This window comes from Daktulosphaira vitifoliae, unplaced genomic scaffold (assembly GCF_025091365.1).
Source record: "Daktulosphaira vitifoliae isolate Bord-2020 unplaced genomic scaffold, ASM2509136v1 Scaffold_3, whole genome shotgun sequence".
Taxonomy (NCBI): Eukaryota; Metazoa; Arthropoda; class Insecta; order Hemiptera; family Phylloxeridae; genus Daktulosphaira; species Daktulosphaira vitifoliae.
Genome location: NW_026099574.1, coordinates 19,819,605 through 19,844,615, shown reverse-complemented (window position 1 = coordinate 19,844,615; position 25,011 = coordinate 19,819,605). Strand labels below are relative to the sequence as shown.

The 25,011-nt window shown below is 26.7% G+C and overlaps 1 protein-coding gene and 1 long non-coding RNA gene across 6 annotated transcripts in view; both read right to left on the bottom strand.

Moving 5' to 3' along the window:
• Window positions 1–428: 428 nt before the first annotated feature.
• LOC126901613 (facilitated trehalose transporter Tret1-like) overlaps window positions 429–25,011 on the bottom strand; it is a 28,102-nt gene continuing 3,519 nt past the window's right edge. The window contains exons 1-8 of one of the 4 annotated variants that reach the window (XM_050678220.1): window positions 6,849–7,143; window positions 3,594–3,794; window positions 2,675–3,033; window positions 2,333–2,611; window positions 1,956–2,264; window positions 1,759–1,867; window positions 1,215–1,519; window positions 429–559 (exon numbers count right to left, since the gene is read on the bottom strand). In XM_050678220.1, coding sequence (XP_050534177.1) covers window positions 515–559; window positions 1,215–1,519; window positions 1,759–1,867; window positions 1,956–2,264; window positions 2,333–2,611; window positions 2,675–3,033; window positions 3,594–3,726 — 1,539 coding nt within the window. In that variant the 5' untranslated portion in view covers window positions 3,727–3,794; window positions 6,849–7,143 and the 3' untranslated portion in view covers window positions 429–514. Of the gene's footprint in view, window positions 560–1,214; window positions 1,520–1,758; window positions 1,868–1,955; window positions 2,265–2,332; window positions 2,612–2,674; window positions 3,034–3,593; window positions 3,795–6,848; window positions 7,144–25,011 lie in introns of those variants that run through there. The other 3 variants (XM_050678221.1, XM_050678217.1, XM_050678219.1) reach the window with 3 other exon arrangements.
• LOC126901647 (uncharacterized) lies at window positions 10,168–23,350 on the bottom strand. 2 transcript variants are annotated; one of them, XR_007703076.1, is made up of 3 exons: window positions 23,144–23,350; window positions 21,927–22,240; window positions 10,168–10,283 (listed from the first exon to the last, which is right to left on the bottom strand). It is a non-coding gene; the product is annotated as an uncharacterized LOC126901647 (long non-coding RNA). The 2 variants fall into 2 exon arrangements; XR_007703077.1 differs by lacking the exon at window positions 10,168–10,283 and adding an exon at window positions 20,343–21,623.

The window sequence follows — 25,011 nt, the reverse complement described above, 5'->3', positions numbered from 1 at the left end:
TAATTATTATACATACTTAGTAACAAATGTATATTAAATGGATCTATAAGGCATAGATAGCTGCAAGTCTTAAAAGCTAACAGTTATCGCACAATTTTAGTCTTCATGAATTTACATAATATTATACAAGACCATTTACTAAATATACTTAAAGAATAATTAACCAATAGTCATACTATGGTCTGCGAAGATTTACTAGTTTAAATATCTATAAATATGTCTTTTGTTTTTAGTTTGTAAAATATAGAATACATGCGATTATGAAAAATGAATAATTTATATAATTAGAGGTAAACAAATTAAAAAGAAAATGCTAATTATAATAAGCATTCATTCTTAAAAAATTTCAAGAAAGTTCAATTTGATTTAATTTTTCTAAAAAAAGTACTCATCCATAACATGTATTTTATAGGTAATTTATTTTCTAAAAAAAAAAAAAAAATAACGAAAGGTTTAGAATCTGTCCTGGAAGTATGTACAGATATATGTGGTACTACGAATAACATAGCTTGCGTTACTCTGCTTGGCTCAGTAAATTAATTCTTGTGAGACAATCTGTCTGTTAGTACATAATTTGATGTACATGAACATGTATAAAAAAATATAAATATTTTACATAAACTATATATATAACAGTAAACTTATATTCAATATTAAATTATTATCACTTAAATCAGTCACTTTTGATAATTCGTCATCCCAGAATAAAAAGGCTTCAAAAAAAATTGAATTTTTAGATCTGTTGATTTTACTTAAAAAACATAAGTTTTGCGGAGTTTGTTTATTTTTTCACTTTCGAATTCTACAAAACAAAATTATGATGAGATATCTAATTATGAATATAAGCGTTTACCGGTGATTGTCAACTTTCGATAAAATATTCAAATATTNCGTTTACCGGTGGTTGTCAACTTTCGATAAAATATTCAAATATTGATATATTAGTACGATAATTGATATCAACATTAAATTAAAAATATATATTTGGTAATAATAGAAATATAACAAGTTGTTCATAAATTAAGGAAACAGGTCAATTGTTACAAACAGTGAGAACAATAGAAACGCTTTTCTTTATTTATTGAACACTCTATGTATATGTCAGAACACATCGTTATACTTTTTTAAATTTAATTTTTTGGGTCGACGAATGACGAATACACCTTTATATTCTAAAGTGACGAAATAAAACATAAAAATATGTAAAATTATACTTTATCTATAACATTATCATTGATCGATCGTTTAGTTCTTCCATGCAGCATGTCTTGAATTTCTTGTAGTGTCTTGCCTTCTGTATCTGGTAATACAAATACTGTGAACATCAAAGCAACGATGCAAAAAGAGCCAAAAAGCCAAAAAACATAATCCATTCCGAATACTGCACTCATCGTGTTAAAATTTTTACAAAGTAAAAATCCTAAAAACCAGCAAACACTCGCGGTTATGGATGTCGCAATAGACTTTAGATTTGCAGGAAATACTTCTCCCATAATTGCCCATGGTAACGGTCCATAACCTGTAAAAAAAAAATTGTATCATCATTCGAATTAACTTTAAAAATATTATGTTTCTAATTTAAAGTCAAATTTTATTAAAGCTTATTCTTCATAAAAATATAGGAAAAAGAAATTAAGAGAAGGTCTATCTATCAACAAATTTTGAAAACATAATTGTAAATATTGCAAGGAGAAGACAATATATCGTAAATTCGACTAATACTTTTTTTTAAATTATGATTTTGCAAAAATATCTTACCGACATAAAATGCTATGATGTAGGTAACTAAACTAGCAATCGGTAACCATTGTAAACTGGATTGATCCATTCCTAATTTTGGACAAAAAAAGTAAAATCCAAGTGCAACCTTCAGAGTAGTAAAATATTGGATTAAATACATGGAAGAATTGAATAACTTGTGTATGTAAGATATTTCAATTTTAAATTGTACTAACTTCTGAAAAAAACATGCCAATAGCAGATATATTAAGCATTTTTTTCATTGACATGTAATTGGCCATCGTGGGTGTAAAACTACATGTAACTAACATTACCACGCCAACAATTATAGTGCAGGTACTTGCAGTTAAATTTGTATTTGCAGCTTTGAAAATATTTTCACTATATAGTAATACAATATTTATACCACTCATTTGTTGTAATCCCACCATGGTCAAAGAGATCATTACAGCTTTGATGTTGCCTTTATTGGCAAACAACTCATAGAACCCTGATTTTTGTTTTTTAGCTTCTTCTATAGATAACTAAAATAAAATGTGTGTTACAAATAATATAACAAAATTATAGTGCATGTAAAAGGCGTATAACGTACTATTATTTCTTGGAGTTCTTTTGCTATTGCCGATTCCTGAGAAGTCCCGCGGAACCAACATAATGCTCTTGAGGCTTCTTCTTCTCTACCCGGCTTATTTAAAATTGAATGTGGAGAATTTGGCATCCACATAAACGTAGCAAAACATAAAACTGGTGCAATCAAAGATACCAATGCTAATGTTAGGTATGATGTGTACGGTCCTACAGTGTACTCTATTAGGAAACCACAACATAGAAAGAATTGCATAAGTGTACCAAGCGAACTCCTCAAATTGGGCTAATTACAAAATAAATAATAAAAAGTTTTTATACAAAATAGTCATAATAATTATGCAATTACTGTAGAGATTTCGGCGATGTAAGTTGGGACGGCTGTGAAAACTAAACCAACACTAATACCCAATATAAATCTAGCCAGACACAAAACATTTATTTTAGGAATAAAACCTATTACGATCCATGCCATAATGGACAAAATCATGCTGAATAGAACAGTATTTTTTCGCCCCAGTTTATCCAGTATAAATCCAGAAAGTATTGGTCCAACAGCAGCTCCTAATGTTACTAAGGAACCGACCCAAGTAGCTTCTTCTTTAGTGATTACCAGAGATATACTTGGATCACCTCCGTTAACTAATTTTATCAACGTTGGCGATGACCATGTTAAAGCACATCCTGCTGCTGTTGCTCCAAGGTTTGCTGAATAAGTATAATAGATTAGACTCATTTATTGAGAAATTATTAATACTATAACCGAAAATACAATTTCAAGATAATTTGACTACCTTAGCAACATTATTTGTTGGCTATTCAAAACCAAACAACTTTAAAAATACCTATAAAAAGTTACCCACCACCAAGTGTTTAGTTGTTTATTGTGTAAATTGAGGTCAGATGTTTATAAAAATGTTTGCTTAGATATTTTACGGGCTGACTTTTTTCTTATCAATAAATGTTGAATTATTTTACAAAAATGTTAAGAAAAATAGTAATATCGTTTTACATTGTATATATTCATTGACAGTAATAAATCTATTTTAACATTGAATTATAGATACGTTTTTATTGTTATTAGCAAAATTAATGAGAAATATCATTTTAATATAAGCTATATTTGTTGAGTTAAGTGGTTTTAAAAAGTTTTTTCGTCTTTAAAAGATTTTGGTGCTAATAGCTTATAAAAATATTAATAGTCGATAGTAACATGGAAAAATCATTTAAAGTTTTAAAGGGGATATAAATAATTTTTATGTATCAACCTGTCATTGCAGCGAGGTACAAATTGATCGACGAGACTTCTGACTGCTGAGACCTTTCAGTGGATTGCTTCATGGTAGCTAAATTTTGTGGCTTTTTGCTGTTTGACATTATAGATCGGTTGTCGTGTTTCATGTGACTCGCAAGCGAAATACTGACTTTGTCATCTACTCACAGTGCTGCCCCTTCTTTCATAATTATTTCTGATATTTTAAAAAATGTATAACGATATGAAGGATGCAAAATTATTTGGGTAAACATTTCCTATCATTTTCTCATTTAATGCATAATTAAGATACATTTTTGTTTCAAGTATTATGATTAAGTCGCATGAAAATATTNAGATACATTTTTGTTTCGAGTATTATGATTAAGTCGCATGAAAATATTTGATAAAACTACCTGATTAAACAGTTTCAAAAACGTTGTTAGTCTATAAGTGGTATCAATTAGCTAAGTTTGTATTTTAGATAAGGTATTATTAATGACAACATTGTGAGATTTTCATTAATGCAAAAAAAGGTTTAGTTTTTTTATTGAATATACCGTTTGATATTGAGACAGTAATAAATCATAGTAAAAAGCATTATTATTTTGCAATTTGAGAATAAAAAAAAAATACAAAAAATAGAATTCATTTGTATACAAATACAGTAAAAGTAGACTTATTCAGAAATAATTTTATTTAGAATAAAAATTTGTCGTATTTTGTTTTTAAAAATTAGCTATATCATGACATCTACCTCTAGATAAAATTTTACTTTTACCCTCTAAATTATTTTTGACTGCCCTGAAATAACTTCTTTAATTTGTAAAAAATGTTTATACAAATGTTGTTGGCAGACATAATATAGTAGTTATAATATTAATAGGCTCACAAAAAAAAATTATATTCTTATGATTTTATAATTAGTTAACTTACAGCACAATAATGCGAGATAACGTGCAAAAAGTTGTTAACGTTACAATATTATGAAAGTAAAAATTGTATAGTTCAATATAAATAGTATAGTTTCTATTTAATAAATTATATTGTACAGAGATTTAACAACCAGATTATTGAATTTATCTTTATAAAGAAGAACTTATTTACATATATCTATGTGCTTTTATTGTTCTAAGCTCTCGGACTGCACAGCCACGATAGATACTCGATGCTCAACAATTAACCAAAATTCTCTAACATCCGAACTTGGTCAATATACCACTTTGTATTATTCATATTTTTATTATTGCAAACCCGATAAAATGTATGTAATGTTGTTTATAATTTATTCTTGCATACATTTGTATGTTCTATTTTTTTAATAAGCAAAATATCTAAGGTTTATTAGCGGTGAGTAGTAAGAAATTTTTTCCACAGTAAATTTGATCAAAACATTTTAAGGGGTATTAAATACAAACTGTCCTGGAGCGTTGAAACCATTATTACGTCACAGTATCAATCAAAATTCTTATTGGAAAAGTATTAAATGTCATAAATATTTAGAATTTGGTTCTCTTTAATAAAAATTAAACTTAGAGTATTAAAAAATGATAAAAGAACAATAAAATTGTATAATTGATTAAACTTTTTTGGACATTTGTAATTAAGAAGATATTAATCGATCTACTGAAAACTGAATTTCTTTTGGCTCATAAAGCGTTAATTAGTATAAGATTAAAATTAAATTAATTAATAAACTAAATAGCATTGTTATTTATAAACGTCTTTAAACTTAACTTCGTTTTTAGACTCTTTATATAGTAAAGCATTTACTATATTGCTTTAGTTTTATAATTTTAAATTTAAAAGACACTCATGTTTTTGTAAAAAATGGTTAATACATTTTTATCATTAAGATACTATTTTTTAAATAGTATCTATGAAAATCATAGCAATTAATGTTTTATAAAATATGTTATTCTCTATGTCTATTTTATATTCTTTTTAATAATAAAAATATATAATGATGATTCGGAATTATTGTTTCTTCACTTTAAGAAGGTATTATTTTTTTTAGTTAAATAGTTATCATTAATATTTATTCCATTCTATTAAATACATACTAATGGCTTGAAAAAGAAACTACATACAAAAGTAGATTTTAATTTTTTTTAAGGCAAATGTAACAAAAATATCATTTTGAAAATTTAATAGAATAGAACTTGCTATACAAAAGTCATTTATTGAAGATTTTAAAATTGGACCAAAAACATTTTTGAATTCCTTGAAAAAAATTCAATGGTTGATAATAAACTTTAGTCTAGTATTTATTAAAATATATAAATATTATTAAATTATAACTTGATCATGTGTAACATTTAGTATAATTTATCAAAGCCGCAACTTTTGTTTTTATAAACTATATAATAGAATTTGTATATCCAAAAATAATACCCCTTTGTATTTGTTCTATGATTTCCATTTTCAAAATGTTATTGTGTCTATCAATAAAAATTATTAGATATTACTGTATCGATTTTGTTAAGCTAAACAAACTGAATTGTAACTTGTAATTAAATTATTATCTTAAAAAATTAAAAAAGAATTTTTTCAATTTGAAATATTTAGCAAAATATCACGATATTGGACAACCATTTATGCAAACATAAATCCTCTAATTTTACTTAATTGATAGATTGATTTAATTGTTAGACCTCGATGTGGAGGAATCTCATAGTATGTTAAATCTTTATCTTGCTGCATGCACGGGTAAGATAATAAAATCTTAATTTATGACTAATTTAATTAGTTTAAATTTTACAATCGTTTCAATTTTTAATAAAATCTTAACTTAAAATAACTTTAAATTTAATTTATCAATGATTAAAAATAAACTAAATGTATCAAGATTAATATATTATAGATATTAAGATAAAAATTACAAAATTATAGAATAATACATAAAATAAATAGTTTTATTTTAATTAATTATTTTATTAAATTATCAATCACCTACCTAGATTATTGTAGTATGCTGTAAAATATCGCCAGTAATATATAACAATACATAATATTGCGGATAAATAATCGCGAAAAAAATATAGTTATAAAATATAACAAAAGTTGATGTATTACTTGTAATTACAAACGTTAATACATCAAATAATTTAATTTAAATAATTATATAGTATATAGTTTAAGTTTTTTTTTTATAATAATATTAGATACAATAAACATTCTAATTAAAATTGATGTTATAATAAGACTCTTCTTAATAGTTTTCAAAATCTCAAAAAAAAAAAAAATAAAAATAAAAATAATATTTCCTTACCCTATGTAATCAGATATTTTTGTTAACAAATAAAATAGAAGTTATAGTTTCTTTTTTCATATAACAGTTGAGAAAAATATTCAACAAATAAATTCCCTTCGAGCTAGCACCTTTTTTTAGTGTAACTACAACCATCATGGATGCGCATATCCTCGTTTTAAGTTTTTAATACTTTAAAGTCCATTTTAAGCTTCCAAAACAGTTATCCGACTTGTGGGATTTTACAAAACGAGAAATAATGTACCATTAATTTTAGTTTTAGTTGTTAAAAAGGTGGACAAGAACTGTTTATGCACTCAGACCTGAGTGTCTATTGTGCGCATATACTACCAAATTATAATAATTTAGTTTTTTTACGTAAGTGTTTCCATTTAAGTGTTTTTGCAACTATTTGTATATCTAATAACAATGTCCTATTATAAATGTTTTTGTAGATTCCCGCTTTATCTATTTCGGGATAAAAACTATATCGATTAATAGAACTCGTCTTTTTTAACTCGGGGGTTACTACTCCTATTGGCACTAACGCATATTAAAAAAATTGAAAAAATGAATGAAATAAGTGTAAATATTTACATTTATGTCAACAAAAAAATTGTTGGACTTAACCGAAAATAAACTCCGTAAACACGTAAATTTATTGTATTTAGATCAAAATGATAAACCCACCGAACATTTTTGTTGTATTTCTAACATGGAACGGTTGGTATCTACGCAGTTTTCTAAACATAAGACACATAAATTTTTATGCGATGACTATCTTTTATTTTTTTTTAATCTAAACATAAGTTAAATAATCACCAACAATATAATTGTATGTAAGTGAAAACAATACTATCAACCCCCCCCAAAAAACAATTTCAACATTTCCATATGCAATTCCCTGTGGAATACGAAATCTACGAGATTTTGAAAGTATTTTAACACCTATTGCTACATGCGATCCTAATCCGATTAATTCATATTCAAATAAAATTTCTGTTCATGAACCACGCAGTTTTTCTTATTTAATTAAATGTTCTTATGATGAAAATCTGGATCGCATGGAGGAATACTGCGGGAGTGATTGCATGAAGGTGTTTATTTTTAGACTTAGAGAAGATATTTTCCGTATAAGTGACATTAATTCGAACCCTCTATCCATGGAAGCTTTAGCTACACAACATGAATACAGTTATCATAAGGCAGTCACTTGTCACATTTGTAATGGTAATCTACGGTTTCATGAGAAGGTTATGAATCACTGTCACTTAACGAGTAAGTATCGAGGTACAGCACACAGGGATTATAATCTGGAATGTTCGATACCATAATTTGTCCCGGTAATTTTGCATAATATGCAAATCTATGATTCACAATTTATTATTAGGGAATTCGCCTTCCATAGTTTATTGAATACGAGTGAAGTAACAGACGAGGATTATGTCCTTGCAAAAAAAAGTTTGGTATAAATTTAACTGTTCAACTTTGGGGGATTATTTTGATTTATATTTAAGAACTGATGTTTCTTTTTTAGCTGATATTTTTGAAAATTTTCGAAGTGTTTGTTTAAAAAATTAAAAATTAAGCTTGATCCTTATCATTTTATAACTTCACCCGGATTAAGTTTCGAAGCTATGAAGCGAATTACTGGGGTAAAATTGGAATTGATGAGTGATATTTAAATGATTAGCTTTATTAATAATGGGATTTGCGAGGGAGTATCTCAATGTTCATCTCATTATACTAAAGCTAATAATAAATAGTGCGATGACTATGATTCGTCAAAGCCATCGACATATTTATTATATCTCGATGCAATTAATTTGTATAGATCTGCACTGAGTCAGCATCTTCCAAATGGAAATTTTAAAAAGATGACATAATCTGAAATTATTGATTTAGATATATCAAAAATTGCGGATGATAACAATTGAGGGTCATTTTAGATATAGATCTATAATACGGTGAGAATTTACATAACGATCATTCTGTCTTACCCTTATATCTGGAGAATATTATACCACTTGGATCTAAATTCAAAAAATTAATTCCAAATTTATATGATAAAAAAAATTATATCGCTCACTATTGATTGTTAAAACAGGCCACTAGTCAAGGGGTTAAAATAAAAAAAATTAATAAAGTATTAAAATTTGAACTGTCGGCTTGGATGAAGGTTTATATAGATTTAAATACTAAAAAACGTACAGAAGCAAAGTGGACTTTCAAAATTGAATATTTTAAATTAAGGATAAATTGTATATATGAAAAATATTTAGAAAATCCTGAAAAATTTGTCGATGTAAAAATTATAACAAAATGGGAAAACATTATGGGGCTAGTGTGCTAATAGCAAAACCCAATTTCGATAGTGTGTCAATATTTAAAAGTAACTTGGCAGTCATCCATTAAAAATAAGTGAAGATTGAATATGATAGACCTTGCTATGTAGGATTTTCAGTGTTAGAAATTTCAAAGACTATCATATATGATTTTTACTATAGTTTCATGAAAAAAATGTATGATGATAAATGCAAATTAGTATATACAGATACTGACTCTTTGTATTATATGAAATACAAACGGTACATGTGTATAATGATATAAAAAAATATATTTTAATTCGATACTAGTAAATACGATCCTAACATTGCACATGGTATGCCGCTTGTCAATAAAAAAAATATCGGTCTTACGTAAGATGAAATGGGTGGAAAAATTTTAAACGAATAAATTGGTATATGTAGCAAAAGGTATATGATGCGTTGTGGAAAAGAAATAGGAAAAAAAAATAAAGGTTTGAAAAATGGGGCATTAAAAAAATTTACTTCTGTAGATGATTATTATAATTGTATTATTTATCATAATATAAAAATTTTACACACGTAAATAAATTTATGTACGTTTTTCGATTATATAATCATAAATTATTCACTGAAAAATGAATAAAATCGCTTTAGAATTTAAAGTTAACAAGTGGTATCAAATACTCAACAGCCACGATACATCAGCTTGGTGCCATAAAGGTATTTGAAATAAAAATAAATAATCAAATTTTAGTTATCTCTACCTATAAACTTAATTTAAATTTGTGATAAAGTATTTATCATGTACATGTACAAAATTTAAAATTTGTAAATAATTATTTTATATATCCCTATGTTAATTTGTAAATTAAATGTTATATATATTTTTAAATGAAAATAAAGAGAAATGTATTGTTAAGTTTACTATAATTTTATAAAAATATTATTTTGATTAAAACTATGTGATAAAAATAAAATTAAAGTATTTAAAAAATTTAATTATTAATATTAATTTTATTTTCTAACCGATTTACTTATTAACTATGATAAATATGCTAATGATGTTTTCTAGTATTTTCATTTATACAGCCGACTTAACCTTTTCTATGCATATTTGAAATGTATTGATCATCGCAAGTTATAACTTCTAAAATTAATATCAACATTATTTATCATGATAAATTATTTGTATAAATATAATATGACGTATAATATAGTATACTTATGATTAAATTCCACCGTGATTGAGTCTGCGATGTTATGTTACTCCAGATTTATAATAGCAAATTAACTGTATATAGATATAATAATTATTATATCAATTATAATTAATATTTATAAAATAATAATAGGTTCCCATTTAACTTTAAAAAGTTAATCCTAAAGATAATTTTTTCTAATAACTTTTTTTTCTCTTCTTTAATTCTACTTGGTGTCGAACACCTTAATCTTAAACATTCACTTAACACGATATCTCACATCATCTACGCACACATCAGTAATACTCATATCTTCATTGTCTATTAAAGCCTATTTTCTTTGTATAACACCAAATTCTTCAGTGAAGCAAAAGACTCACAGTTCGCTAGTTCGAGGATGTTTTCAAAATATTGTTTCCTTTACCGTCTTTTTAGTTTTCTCCGAGTTATTTTTCCTTCGAAGAAATTGATTATAAAGTCATTGTGTTGGATGATGTGTCCGACTAACTTTATTTTTCTTGATTCAATAACCTTCATTAGTTGTTTTTTTTCTCGTACATCTTCTTGCACTTGGTCATTTCTTTTCTTGTCTAACCATTTTGTATTTGCCATTTATCTTCATATCTATAACTCTAATGCTTCTAGTTTGCTTCTGTTTTTAATATCAATAGTCCATATTTCACTGTCATATGAAAACACACTCCAAACAAATGTTTTAACGACTTTTTTACGTATTGCCAATGCTATTCTTCTTCTAATGCCTAGTGTTGATTTATAATTGGAAACTATGATGATACTTCCCAGTTAGTGGAATATTCGGACCTGTTGTAATCCTGTATTGCTCAAGATCTAGATCTGATTCTATTTTACTTATAAGCATCGTTTTGATTTTCATAGAATTTATTTTCATTTTAAATTTATCAAGTTTACTTGATGTGTACAAGTGTGCATGAAAAAGGAGAGCAATAATTCTATAGTTTCCGCATTCCGTTGCATTGCTCTCCTCCAAAGCTGTTATAGTTATACATTTGATAAACTCCAATTGTAGACTTCCACTATTATAGTTATTTTTAATAATTTTAAACAATTGATGTTTTGTTTTTTCTCCTATATTTTTCAGTAGTTCAGCCGAGATATCGTCAATTTCTGTTGCTTTTTTGTCACACAATTCTCCTAGAGACCCCTCGAATTCTTTTATCAGTATTTCGAGTTCATTTCTATTTTTATTTACATCTATTTCATTTTCTATATATTCCTCTTCATTTTCGATACAATTCTTCCATATATATTTTCCACTTCTCTAATATCTTTTTATTTTCAAACAGAATTTTTCCATGTTTATTTTTAACTTTGTTATTGTATGTCTTGGGTTTATATTGCAGTTTTTTAATTTTATTATAGATATTGCCTGTATTTTTGCTTTGTAGATCATGTTCTATTTCTTGTATGTTTTGATTTAGCTAACATTGTTTTGCTTGACCGCATTTTGTTATCATCTCATTTTTACCTATTTATATAAATTTTAATTTCTGTTCCTTAATTTGTTCCTTCTTTCAATCAATTCAAGAATTTATCCAATCATCCATGGCTTCCACAGTCTATTTTATTTTTATGAATTATTTTATCTGCAACTAAAATTATATCCATTTTCATACTATCCCAGCTTTTATCTCCAATATCAAGTTTATCGAAATTCCTTTTGAATTTTTCTGTTATATTATGTTATTTTAGTTTTTCAATGCACTATTTCTTATTTTTTGTACCTTAGTTCTTTTCTAAAATTTGATATTGTATTGTGTCATTACAAAGTTATGGTCACTATCGTGATGTCATAGCCTGGGTAGACATAGCTAGATTTGATTTGATTTATAAACTTAGTTTTTACGAGTATGAAATCTATTTGATACCGATTTCTATCTCCAGGCGCTTTCCATGTGTATCTTCTTCTTAGCGGTACTTTAAAGTATGTATTTGTTACTATCAGTCCTGTTGTTAACAAAACTCTAACAATCTTGTCCCTTTTTCATCCTCTTCTTTAGTCCATATTTTCCCGAGAGAAATTCTTTCACAGCTTATCGAGACATTAAAACCACTAATGATAAATACGTTTAAGTTTCATTCTAATAGTTACATGAGTTTTTCAATCTGTTCGTATGGCTTTTCAATTTCTTCATTCGTACTTCTAGATGTAGGAAAGTACACTTGTATAGTGTAAATGTTTTTAGGCATTGCTTCTATTTTCACCATAAGAAATCTGTCATTTAGGTGGTACAAGTTGAGTACATTATTTTTCAACTTCACTCGTAATATCACTACCACCCCGTTTCTTCCTCATTTCACATTTCCACTATGAATGATTCTATAATCGTCAGATATGAAATCATCATTTCCTGTTTATCTTGTTTCACTTATAACAAGTATGTCTAGCTTTGCTTCATTGTTTTCTTATTTTTTCCAGCCTCCCCGTTTTAATCATTGTCTTCGCATTCCATGTCCCTATTCTAAAATAGTCCTGTTTAATCTTTCCACAAGGTTTTCGTTGGATAACTACCTAAATAGCCTTAGATATATTTCTGTCGGATCTTGGTGTCCGAATTCCATGATTAGTACGTCTCTCTTCATTTTCATTGTACATCATTTAGCTTGTAACAGATTCTTGGTTAGGAATATCATAAAGATCTTTAACGCAATGGTTTCCCTGTTGCTTTCAGTATCTTCATTAGGGTGGTTCTTAAAAATGAAGTTTTGAAATTCATTCGGGACACCCCCTAGAATTGTTTTGTTAGGTAAAATAATTAGTTGTACAAAATTTGGTTGAAATTGAATGACATTAACACGTGCCGCAAGATGGTTGAAAATTCGTCTATAAGGGTGGTTTTTCAGTTTTCTTCATTTATCCTACAAACTACGTAATTTTCAGAAAAAATCATAAAACTTATTTTGTAGAACTATATGTGTTCCATAAAAAATATTATTATAAAAAAGTCCGTATCTATAATATTTAGGTCTAGAAATTTAAAAAACAACATATATTTATTTCAACCATTGAAATCAGTTTTATTATTTTTTTATAAGAATTTTTTTTATATTGAGATATAGTTTTTCGGTGTTCTGATTTAGTCAACTAATTTTTTTACCTAACAGAACAATTCTAGGGGGTGTCCCGAATGAATTTTGACAAAAAAAAAATTGACCTATATGACTAAGTACCACCCTAATCCTCATGGTCGATGGTCCTTTGAAGGTGATTTCTCATCTGCAGGACAAGTGATTGCCTTTCGGCCGTTGATTTTCTGACTGCTATTCCGGGAATTGGTCGGATCATTGGAATCGTCTGCCTGAGACTTTCCACCAGTGTAGTTCGGGGCCCTGGGTTCGCTACACTCGTAGTATATGTAAGCCATATACTTTCCTGAGAAATCATATCATATTCAATAACATCCCTCCGTTATTTTTTTTTTTGATTTTCCTCTACCTCTTTTTTCCTTAAAATTCATTTTCATAATTGTTCTTACACCTTTCTAATTCTCTCTTCTCATAACATGACCAAACTAATCAAGTTTATTTTCTGTTGTCTTATCCACGATAGACGTTACACCTATACTACCTCTTATATGATCGTTCCTTATCCTATCTTCTCTAGCGATTCCTTTCATTCAACTAAGCATTCTCATCTCTGATCTACTTTCTTGTTAACCAATCAACACTCTGAACCATACATTACATTCACTACAGTCTTATAAAACTTATCTTTAACATCATTGGAATTTTCTTATCGCCTAACACGCTAATTCATATTTTCTATTAATAATATATTGTCAAAGAACAACATTTATCACGAAACCTATCCTTGTATTTCTCTAGTAATTTCATTCATCACAATAGATAAGGGCTTAAAAGTGAATCTTAGTGTATTCCTACTCTTATTCTAAAATCTTCTATTACTCCTTCTACTCTTTATACCCTGGTACAAGTTCCATCGTACAAAATCCTATATTACATTAATTTACCTTTTCAGGGCTTCTTTTCTTATTAATACTCGTTTTAAAACCTCTCTCAGTACTCTATCATACGCTTTTTTCAAATCTATAATCACCATTATCATCATGTATTTTTTATGTTTTTCTTTTATAATTTATAAGAGTACTGACTTTTTATTTTTAAATGTCAAAATACTATACGTCTTATTAAATAGAAAATAATTTAATTAAGAAAATAACTAGTCAATAATTTTTGGACTAGTTTTACGGATGTTACGATATTTTTATAACAAGGCAGGAGGGCGGATATGGTTCGGAAATGACCAGTAATAAAAAAAACAAGTGTCACCTATAACCACCTATATAATATATATATATTTATAATGATAATAACTTAATCAATAAATGAATACTTAATAAATGCTGATCCAGAAGTTGTTATCGACCTGTAATTTTTTTAATTAAATCATTATCTTTTAAATAAACTAGTCAATTATGCTAATTGAATAAATATTGTTAACACCCTAATAAGATATAAAGAATGAATATTAAAAATATTTTATGATTGATAAAAACATGTACTTTAAAAAAATCAAAAAATCAAATTCTTTATATAAATTTTATTTTTAGCTTCGAAGCTGAGAAGGTATTGGTTTTACTATGATATGTTTTTTTTATATTTTTTTTGTGTCTGTTACCACTTTTTCTCAGTTATCACCGAACCGATTTCTTTCAACGATATGTCAAATGATCATAAATCGTATCTAGTCGAAGACATTACCCTTAAAAATTGAAAAAATTTCCTTTGTACTCCGTCAATGGGGAAAACCCCCCAAAAAATTACAAATTTAAAAATCGGTAAATTTTGTCATTTTTTTCACTTTTTTTTCTTAAATCTTCCATAACTTTTTCAAAAATAAACAAATCAACATAATTTTTTTTTATACTAAAACCTTAGATATTTCCCTTTCATTTGATATCATTTTTTGAAAATCTAACACTTAAACTGCTCATTGGGAGGGATTTAAAATAGAAATTTTTTACAAAAACTAACTTTTTCAACTTAATTTTTGAAAATGTTCCGGGAATACTGCGTCCTTTAAACATATATCAAATTAAAGCTTATTTTATGTAATATAAAATGAAAAAAAAATTTTTCCCGACGACCTATCACAAATGGCTACCGTATTCAAAAATATGCTATTTTTCTATTAAAATTCTAGGTTTTGTATTTTATTTTTTTTTAAATATCTTATTAGGAGAATATATCGACTTTCATGAATACTATATAATTTAATTGACATAGAATAAAGTTCATAAGACATAAGAAATTTAACTTATTAAATTTTTTTTACTTTTTTAAAGTCGAAAAAGTAATTTTTAAATTTGAGTTAGCTTAAATAGCCAATTTTATAGCTTCGATGTGAATTTTTTATGTGTAAATACTAATTTTTAATAATATTAAAACTTAGAAGTGATAGAAAAAGTCTAATTGCAGATTTGAAAACATCGCGAAAAGTTGATTTAGAATGGTATATTTTTGTTACTGATGAAAGTTTCTTGAAGTTTAGTGCATTTATTTATAGTAACAAACAGTTTTTATTGAAATTTATTGTATCAAACCCTTTATATTTATATACACGTAAAAATAAAGCAAAATATAACTTCTTTATTATTTTTATAATTTCTCCGTTTAAATTACAATATTAAATTATTGAATATCAATTTCATACTAAATTTAATAATTATAATTAGTATTTATTCATATATTATATTTTAAAATCAAAGAACTACTAATCAGGATATAATTAAAGAAATAAGAGTTGATNTTAGGATGTAATCAAAGAAATAAGAGTTGATGTTGCTTTTGGAATAATCCACCAATTTCTCTAAATGAAACACTATCTACAGATTTGCATCGAAGCGTTTCTTATGATAGTGATTTTAATCACTGTCAAATATCATCTGTATTTGTCTCATCTATGCTTTGTCTACACTGTGCCTCGACCCCACTGTGCTACCGTTTTTTTACTTAAAATTGACATAACTTTTTTTTATAGATGCTTGATGTCTTTATCTATCATTTGGTATATTTTTTTTTTATATCTGACCCTTTACCTGCCCATAGGGGGGATTTAAAATGACAAATTTTTCACAAAAAATTAATTTTTTCAATTTGACTTTTGAAAATGTTCCGGAAAGTCTGACACTTTTATATATATATTAAATTAAAGCTAATGTAATGTACTTTATTATGAAAAAAAAAAAATTTTGGACTTTATTTTATCTTCACGGTGAAAATAACTACCAAATGCTAGTTTTGTGTGAAAATTTTCGATTTTGCATTTTACATTTTTAACTTTATTAGGCTATAACTATTTGAAAAATGTATGGATCAATACAATTTTTTCATGAAAAGTAGTATTTATATACATCTTTCATTCGACATACTGTTTTTTTTTAATCGGACCATTTCCCTATGTACGAGGGGGGTTCAAAACATAAAAATGCATATAGAAAGTAGAACTTTTTCAACGTAACTTTTGAAAGTGTTCCGGAAGGTCTGACACTTTTATATATATCTTAAATTAAAGCTAATGTAATATACTTTATTATGGTAAAAAAAAATTTCGGGGTTTATTTTTTCTTCATGGTAAAAATGGCTACCAAATGCTATTATTGTGTGAAAATTCTGGATTTTATTTTTTACATTTTTAACTTTATAATGCTATAACTTATTGAAAAGTGTATGGATCAACATAATTTTTTTATGAGAAATAATATTTTTTAATAATCCCTTTTTTATTCGACATACTTTATCTTAATCAGGATATTAATTTGGAACTAGCAGATCATGTAGCTTTTGGAATAATCTGCCAATTTTTTAAAATTAAACACTATATAAAGATTTGCATCGAAGCGTTTTTTTGGTAGTGATTTTAATCACTGTCAGATATTATTTTACTTGATTCAACTATGTCACGTCACCACTGTGCCGTTACCCCCCTGTGCTGGGTTTTTTTATGTTGTTTATGATAAGTGAATCATCTTCGATATATACAATATAATGCGGTATAGTTTGAAGCTGAGGAGTAGGTTAGAAAATATTATTACATATATCTTTATGGCACCTTTCTACGAAAAATAAAATTCTCAGTATTATTTTTATTTTCCGATTAATTAAGTGGTGCGTGATAAATTAATTACTCTATATACATATATTAAGAAAAATTGAATGGTTAAAATATAAGATAAATCTATCACCTTGTACGTAATAATAAAATAAATCTAGAATATATATTATGTATTCTAAATATCATTAGGTAAAAATGTCAAACAAAAAACAGGAATAAAAGAACTCATAGGAAGTAAAGGAAACATTAAAGCTCTGTTGAAACTGAAAACTGTCAGAAATGATTTCAATTTAAGTTGTCAGTAATCATGCTCAATTCATTGGTATATATTATATTAAATAAGTAAAAAAAAATTGTTTGTAAATACAAAAGCTTTAATTTATGATCTATTTAATACATATATCACTTATATTATAAGTGTCAGTATTTCCAGAACACTTTCAAAAATTAAGTTGAAAAACTTGTCATTTTGAATCCCCCCTGTGGGCAAATAAAGGGTCAGATTTATAAAAAAATGATTGGTAAATCTCGTATCTATATAAAAAATTATGTTGATATGGTCATTTGTAAAAAAGTTATGATAGTTTTAAGTAAAAAAAACCGGCACAGTAGGGTCATGGCATATATTAATTAATTAATTACATAAAATATTTAATATAAAGTACTAATTTTTTTTTTAACTGCAAAAAATTTTTACTCTCAAATGTTCTAAAGAATACGAATATTTTAGTGTTAACGGATTAACACGTTTAATATATCATTTGAATTTCGATTTAAATTTTAAACTTGAATTTATGTAATTAATGTGCAGCAAACTAAGATTTATTTAGGGTCAAAAATTATAATTTTTCATAAATTATCTTAAAAAAGCGGTAGCACAGTGCGGTCGCGGCACAGTAAGGACGTGACATAGTTGGATATTTCATAAAAAACGCTTCGATGCAAATCTGTAGATAGTATTTAATACACGAGATGAAGAAATTATAAGTAAAATAAGTGACATTGAATACATTAGAGACATTTACGAAGCCCTAAAAACTAAATTAAAAAACACTTTGTTGTAATATGCCCAATACTTTGCATTACGCATCTTACATTTATCAATGAAAGAATTGTAATCTGTATTTTGTATTAATTGTATACAAACAAATAATTTATTTATCTGTTATAACATTTACACTGTTGGACGCTAGCTATAATACATGTATGTACATGTTAAATTGATCACTGTATACTATTCATCTCATCATTAAATAATAATCATGCTATGTTAAATTTAATAAAATAAACTGAAAATCATTAAAAGTGCTATCGACAATGTTCCAAGATGGTGATAATTAAAAATAATATAAATAGGCTTAGTTCTACTAGCATATCCGCGAGCGAGCCACCTTGAATTCAATAAAAATTTAAAATTCTCTTTTCCAATTTATTTCTCTCCACTAGTTACCACGTGTTTCATCGGTACATTTTAATGCGATATTGAAATATAATTATTTTGCTTTGTGAATTCATTTATGTATAGAAAAAGAAACATAGAACTTTCGTGTGTACGAATCACCTTAATTCAATAAATACTTTCGTACTTAATATTTTGACTATCTTTACGCAAGCAATCTAAAAGAGGTAAATGAATTCACATTAACGCAACTATTAATAATTTATAATCTAAGTAAAGAATAAAACATCAATAAATCATACTTTTATATTAATTTTCAAACTTGAATTAATTATGACTGACTACTAGTTCGTACCTTATACATAATCACACTACATGATATTTGTGAGATGGCTACCAGTTAGATGTTCTTATCAGTTAGGGGTATTTATAATAACTCTCTAACAGAAACTTTAATCATTTTTTTTTATACCTACATGTCTTTATTGTTCCAAACCATTAACTCCACAACCCCGATAGAACCTCATTGCTCACCAATTGATCAAACTCCCAAATATCCCAGTTTGGGTCAAAAATTCTAGACAAAATTATAGCCATACTAGTTTTATCATTACAATTTTAAGTCAATTTGTATTAGTTAACAAAAGTTATCTTTATCAAAAAAACTTGCCTAAAGATATATAAAAACAAATTTGCAACCACATTATTATGGTTATAAGTTTACCCAACCATACTCAAGTAGTATTAGAGGTATTACCAAGTAAATCAACATTAGAAAAATTAGTAGAAATGGCTGATAGCATAGTACAAAAAATAAAGTACAGAAACAACACACAACTATGATTAAGAATAAAATGTTATTATTTTTAATAAAAAAATAGATTTTAATCATTTTAAATAGAATTAAAATGTTTTACACATGATTTTTCTTAATTATTTTTTTATATATTTAAAAAAAATTTCAAACTCGATTTATTCAATTAAAAAAAAAAAATGCATATCATAAATACGCAGGAAGATATATGGTACAATATCATGCTCAATAGTGGATAATACTATAGAATACATAATATTTTTAGTAAAATTTTACTAATTTGTTAATTATATTGGTTATTTAATTTTATTTAAATTTTTTATTTTGTTTAATAATGTTTTTTTTTATTTTAGCTTAAATGCTAATCTGAGAAGGTACTAATTAATTTTACTAGGTTGTTAACATTTTATTTTTATTTTTTCTGACTGTCACTATTCTTTCACAGATATCATTGGACCGATTTTTTTCAACAATACGTCAAAAATTGAATCTAGTTAATGATATCTTACTCAAAAATTCAACATTTTCATCATGATCCCCATAAATAATGGAAATCTCCAAAATATTTAAGATCTTTAAAATTAGTAAATTTTGACTTTTAATTTTAAACATTTTTTACTTAAAAAAAAATGATTGCCTTGTTTAAACATGTTATTTTTGTGTTGAAATGTTCAATGATCGATTTTATTTTTTTAACTTGAAATTGCTATATTTTTTTTAAAAATGTGTGGGTCAATTCAATTTTTTTTTATAAATACAGTAAAACTCGCTTTAGACGCTCTCGCTTAAGACGCTTTCTCGCATAAGACGCTGTTTTTTGTAGGTCTTTAGACATTTCCTATACTAGTCAATGTAAAAACCACCTGTTAAGACGCTCAGTTTTTCTCTGTCTAATCGGGTAAAACGCTCTTTTGTTCAGCATATTACGATAAATTTTAGTAGTTTTGTGAAATAAAAATAGAATTGTTAGTATTATACGTGTTCTTATCATTTTATTTTATCGCTATACCTATTTTATCATTACTTATTATAACAGTTTTACTGTATTTCATCGTATTATGAGATTTAGTAAGTGCTGTTCGTTTGCATGTGTATAACCGTCATTTCGTTATGGCTAGTGGTATAAAACGTAAAGCGTTATCGATTTCGGACAAACTTAACATTTTGAAGAAGTACGATGAAGGATTGGTTGACAAAAGAAAACAAAAGGATATTGCTAATGAACTGGGGATACCTCCTTCTACTTTAAGAACTTTATTGAAAAACAGACATGAAATAGAACAAAGTAGCATGTTAGGTGGCAGCAAACGACAAAAATTAAAACACGGGAAGTATGAAAAGTTGGAAAATGTTTTATTGGAGTAGTTTCAACAAGCTCGCGTTTAAATTATCCAATAAATGGAGGTGTAATCACGGAAAAGGCAATGGAGATTGCCGCACGACTTAACTTAACCGAATTTAGTCGATCGACTGTTTGGCTGGATAGATTTCGGAGTAGGCATGGCATTGTGTACCGGCAAATTTCAGGTGAGGCTGAATCTATTAATAATGATGATATAGCTTTATGGAAAAATAACGTGTTGCCTTCATTACTGCGTGATTATGTTCCTGACGATGTATACAACGCTGATGAATTCGGATTATTTTTTAAGCTTATGCCAGATAAGCCTTTAGTTTTTAAAAATGAGACATGCCATGGTGGAAAGTTGAGCAAGGAACGTCTCACGGTTTTAGTATGTACAAATTCTACCGGCACCCATAAATTGAAGTTGGTCGTCTTTGGAAAAAGTAGGTCTCCTCGCTGTTTCAAAAATGTTCGTACGTTCCCATGTGAATACCTTGCTCAAAATCGTGCTTAGATGACAGGAACACTATTCATGAACTGGATTCAACAGCTAGATGCACTTTTCGGTAAACAAAAGAGAAAATTATTCTATTCGTCGACAACTGTCCGGCTCACCCTAAAGATATCCCCACTATCAATATAAAATTTGTTTTCTTTCCACCAAATACTACATCTAAGTTACAACCCCTAGATCAAGGTATCATTAAAGTGATAAAACAAAAGAACCGAAAAAAGTTAGTTCAGTGGTACTTGAGAGACATGGAGAGTACCGACCAAATTTCAACTAAAGTTAATGTTTTGGACACCATACATTACATTAGTGCCGCTTGGGTTGAAATTAAACCAGATGTAATAATAAACTGTTTTCGGAAAGCTGCATTTGGTGTGTTGAACAACTCTGAACAGGCAGATAGCTCACCTTTAAAAGAAGAGGACTTTCAACTTCTGCAAAATTTTGCTGATTGCGCAACAATAGATGATGAACTCGTAACCAGTAGCACTCGGACTTTGGATGAAATAATCGCTGATACGAACTTAGTGGAGAATGAGAAAGAAGACGACGATCAAGAAGAAGAAGATCAAGACTTTCCAGTATCTATTCCTACAATTACTGCTAGTTTGCAACACCTATCGGAAATTCGGAAAGTATTATACTCTGTTGAAAATTCCGAAGAATTGTTAGGTTGTCTTAATGAAATTGAAAACTTTCTTGCTGAAACACCTTGTCAGAACCTTAAACAATCAAAAATAGATAATTTTTTTAATAAACAATGTATTTTCCATTAAATTATGTTTAATAATAAAAAAATAAACTCGATATTTCAATCACATCATTTTTTTTTCATTCCCGCATAAGACGCTTTCCCGCTTAAGAAGTTCTAGGGAGCTGGTCCCTTAAAGAGCGTCTTAAGCGAGTTTTACTGTACTTTATATATACTTCTTTTATTCAACATACTTTTTTTTAAATCGGACCATTTCTCATTATACCGGGGGGGGGGATTCAAAACTTGAAATATAGGAATAAAAAAATTTTATTTTAAAAATTTTTTTCAATTTTTTCAATTTAACTTATGAAATACTTCGAATTTTAAGCATACGTTTAGTTAAAGATTATAATATTTATTATAATTTAAAAAAAAAAAAAAAAATTGTCCTGACACCTTGTCTTCTATATGCAAATTTTATTTTGATGTATATCTCTATAGTTAGTTAAGGTAAAGTACCCCATTTAATTCTATTTTACAAATTAATTATACAACTAATTTAAATGTCAGTGTTATATATTTTTCAGTTTCGTAATGTCAAAATCATAAGTATATACAAATAACATAAGCTTTAATTTCACTTATGTTTAAAGCTCTAATTATTTCCACAGTATTAAGTTCAACTTAAGTTGGAAAAATAAAATTTTTGAACAAAAGTTGCTATTTTGATTTCTTTATTGTGAGCAGATTAAAGGCAATTTTAATATATTTATAGTATAAATTTATTTAGTATAAATTTTATACTAAATAAAGGAGTAATACCTAAGGCATTTGCAAAGAAAGATTGTCCTGATCTTTCATTTTTCAAAGATTTATCACTGTTAAAAAAAAAAAAATAAACAACGGAACAAAAAATTTTAACAATAATTACTTGATATTGCAGAAAAACGATTGATGTACAACGTAACAAATATTACTGCAAAAAAATTGACTTAATTTACATACAATGAATAGCACTCCTTTTCTTGTATAGAAAAGGCCACTTTAAAATATTACTTTTAATACAACATGACCGACCATGGCCGTTGATAAAAGAGCTGACCGATGAATAAGACGGAGGTGCTGCCAACCCACTACACTTTTGCCGTCAAAAAAATTAATTTAAAATTAAGTGTGTGACGCTTACAAGTCAAACAACTATGACGTCAATAGCAAACAACAAAAAAAAAAAGTTTTTCCAAGGTTAGACTTAGAAAAAGCTCTTAATCAAATAAAAATTGCTGAAGAGGGCACTCTTAAAATCGCAATTGTATCACCAAATGGTAGTTTAGAATTTTTAAAAATGCCCTCCGGTCTAAGAAATAATGCACAAAAATTTCAAAGATTGTATCAGTACTTATAATAATGATAATATTTAGGTATTTAAAAATAATTAATATTCATTATCCAGTAGTTTTATTATTAATGCATTTACAAATATTGATAATAAACCAGATTACTAAATTATGAACAATTTGATAGATCGTTTATTCACTTTTTTTCTAATTTCGATAATTTCGAGTAATCATAGTTTTCAAAATAATTACTCTTTTGAATCCTGATTACAAGTTTTATGATTTATCAGTGTGTTACATAAATAAATATATGCATATATATTTATAATATATAAAGGGGAATGGTCCGATTTCAAAAAAAGTATGTCGAACAATTATCCATTCAATTTTTGAAAAATTATAGAAGTATTAAGTTAAAATTATAAAAAAGAATTTTTACAAAAATCGTAATTTTTTAAATTAATTTTGATGTTTGTTTTCTCCTTGAAAACAAATATTTAAGTTTATTATATAAGCTTTAATTTATGGTATATATAAAAGTGTCAGTATTTCCAGAACATTTTCAAAAGTTAATTTTTTGTGAAAAGTTATCATTTTGAATCCCCGTGTGGGTAAGTAAAAGATCAGATTTTACCAAATAGTAGGGGAAGATCTCATGTATTTATAGAAATAAATTTATATTGATTTGGTAATTTTTTAAAAAAGTTATGACAGTTTTAAGTAAAAAAAATTGAAAAAATTTCGAAATTTAGCGATTTTTAAAAAAGTAATTCTTTTAAAGATTTCCCTAATATACTGAGAACGAGAAAATTTTGTTCAATTTTTGAGAGTAATACCTTTGACTAGATACGATTTCTGATCTTTTGACGTATCATTGAAAGAAATCAGTTCGGTGTGAGCTGAGAATTGTGATAACAGACACAAAAAAAAACACATAGTAAAATTAATACCTCCGCATCGAAAATAAAAACTTTTAAAATTTTCTTTAGCCAGTATTCTTGAAATTAAAATGAAAATTCTTTAGATCTTGAAAAATTTATTCTTTAACAATATTTGTAGTTAATTATTGAAGTAAATATACAATTTAAGTATCCATATAATTTATTTTTTAATAAATTCAATTACTATACATATTTATAATAATATATATGTATATTAAATGGATAAAGTATAGACAGCTGCAAGTCTTAAAAGTTAACATTTATCGCATAATTATTGTCTTCATGCATTTACATAATACTATACAAGACTATTTATTAAATATACTGAAAGTAAAATTAACTAATGGTCATACTATGGTCTATAAAGATTTACTAGTTTAAATATCTTCAAATATCTCATTGGTTTTTAGTTTTTGAAATAAAGAATACATATGATTATGAAAAATAAATAATTTATATAATTAGAGGTAACCAAATTTTAAAGGAAAATAATAATTTTAATAAGCATTCATTTGTAAAAATTT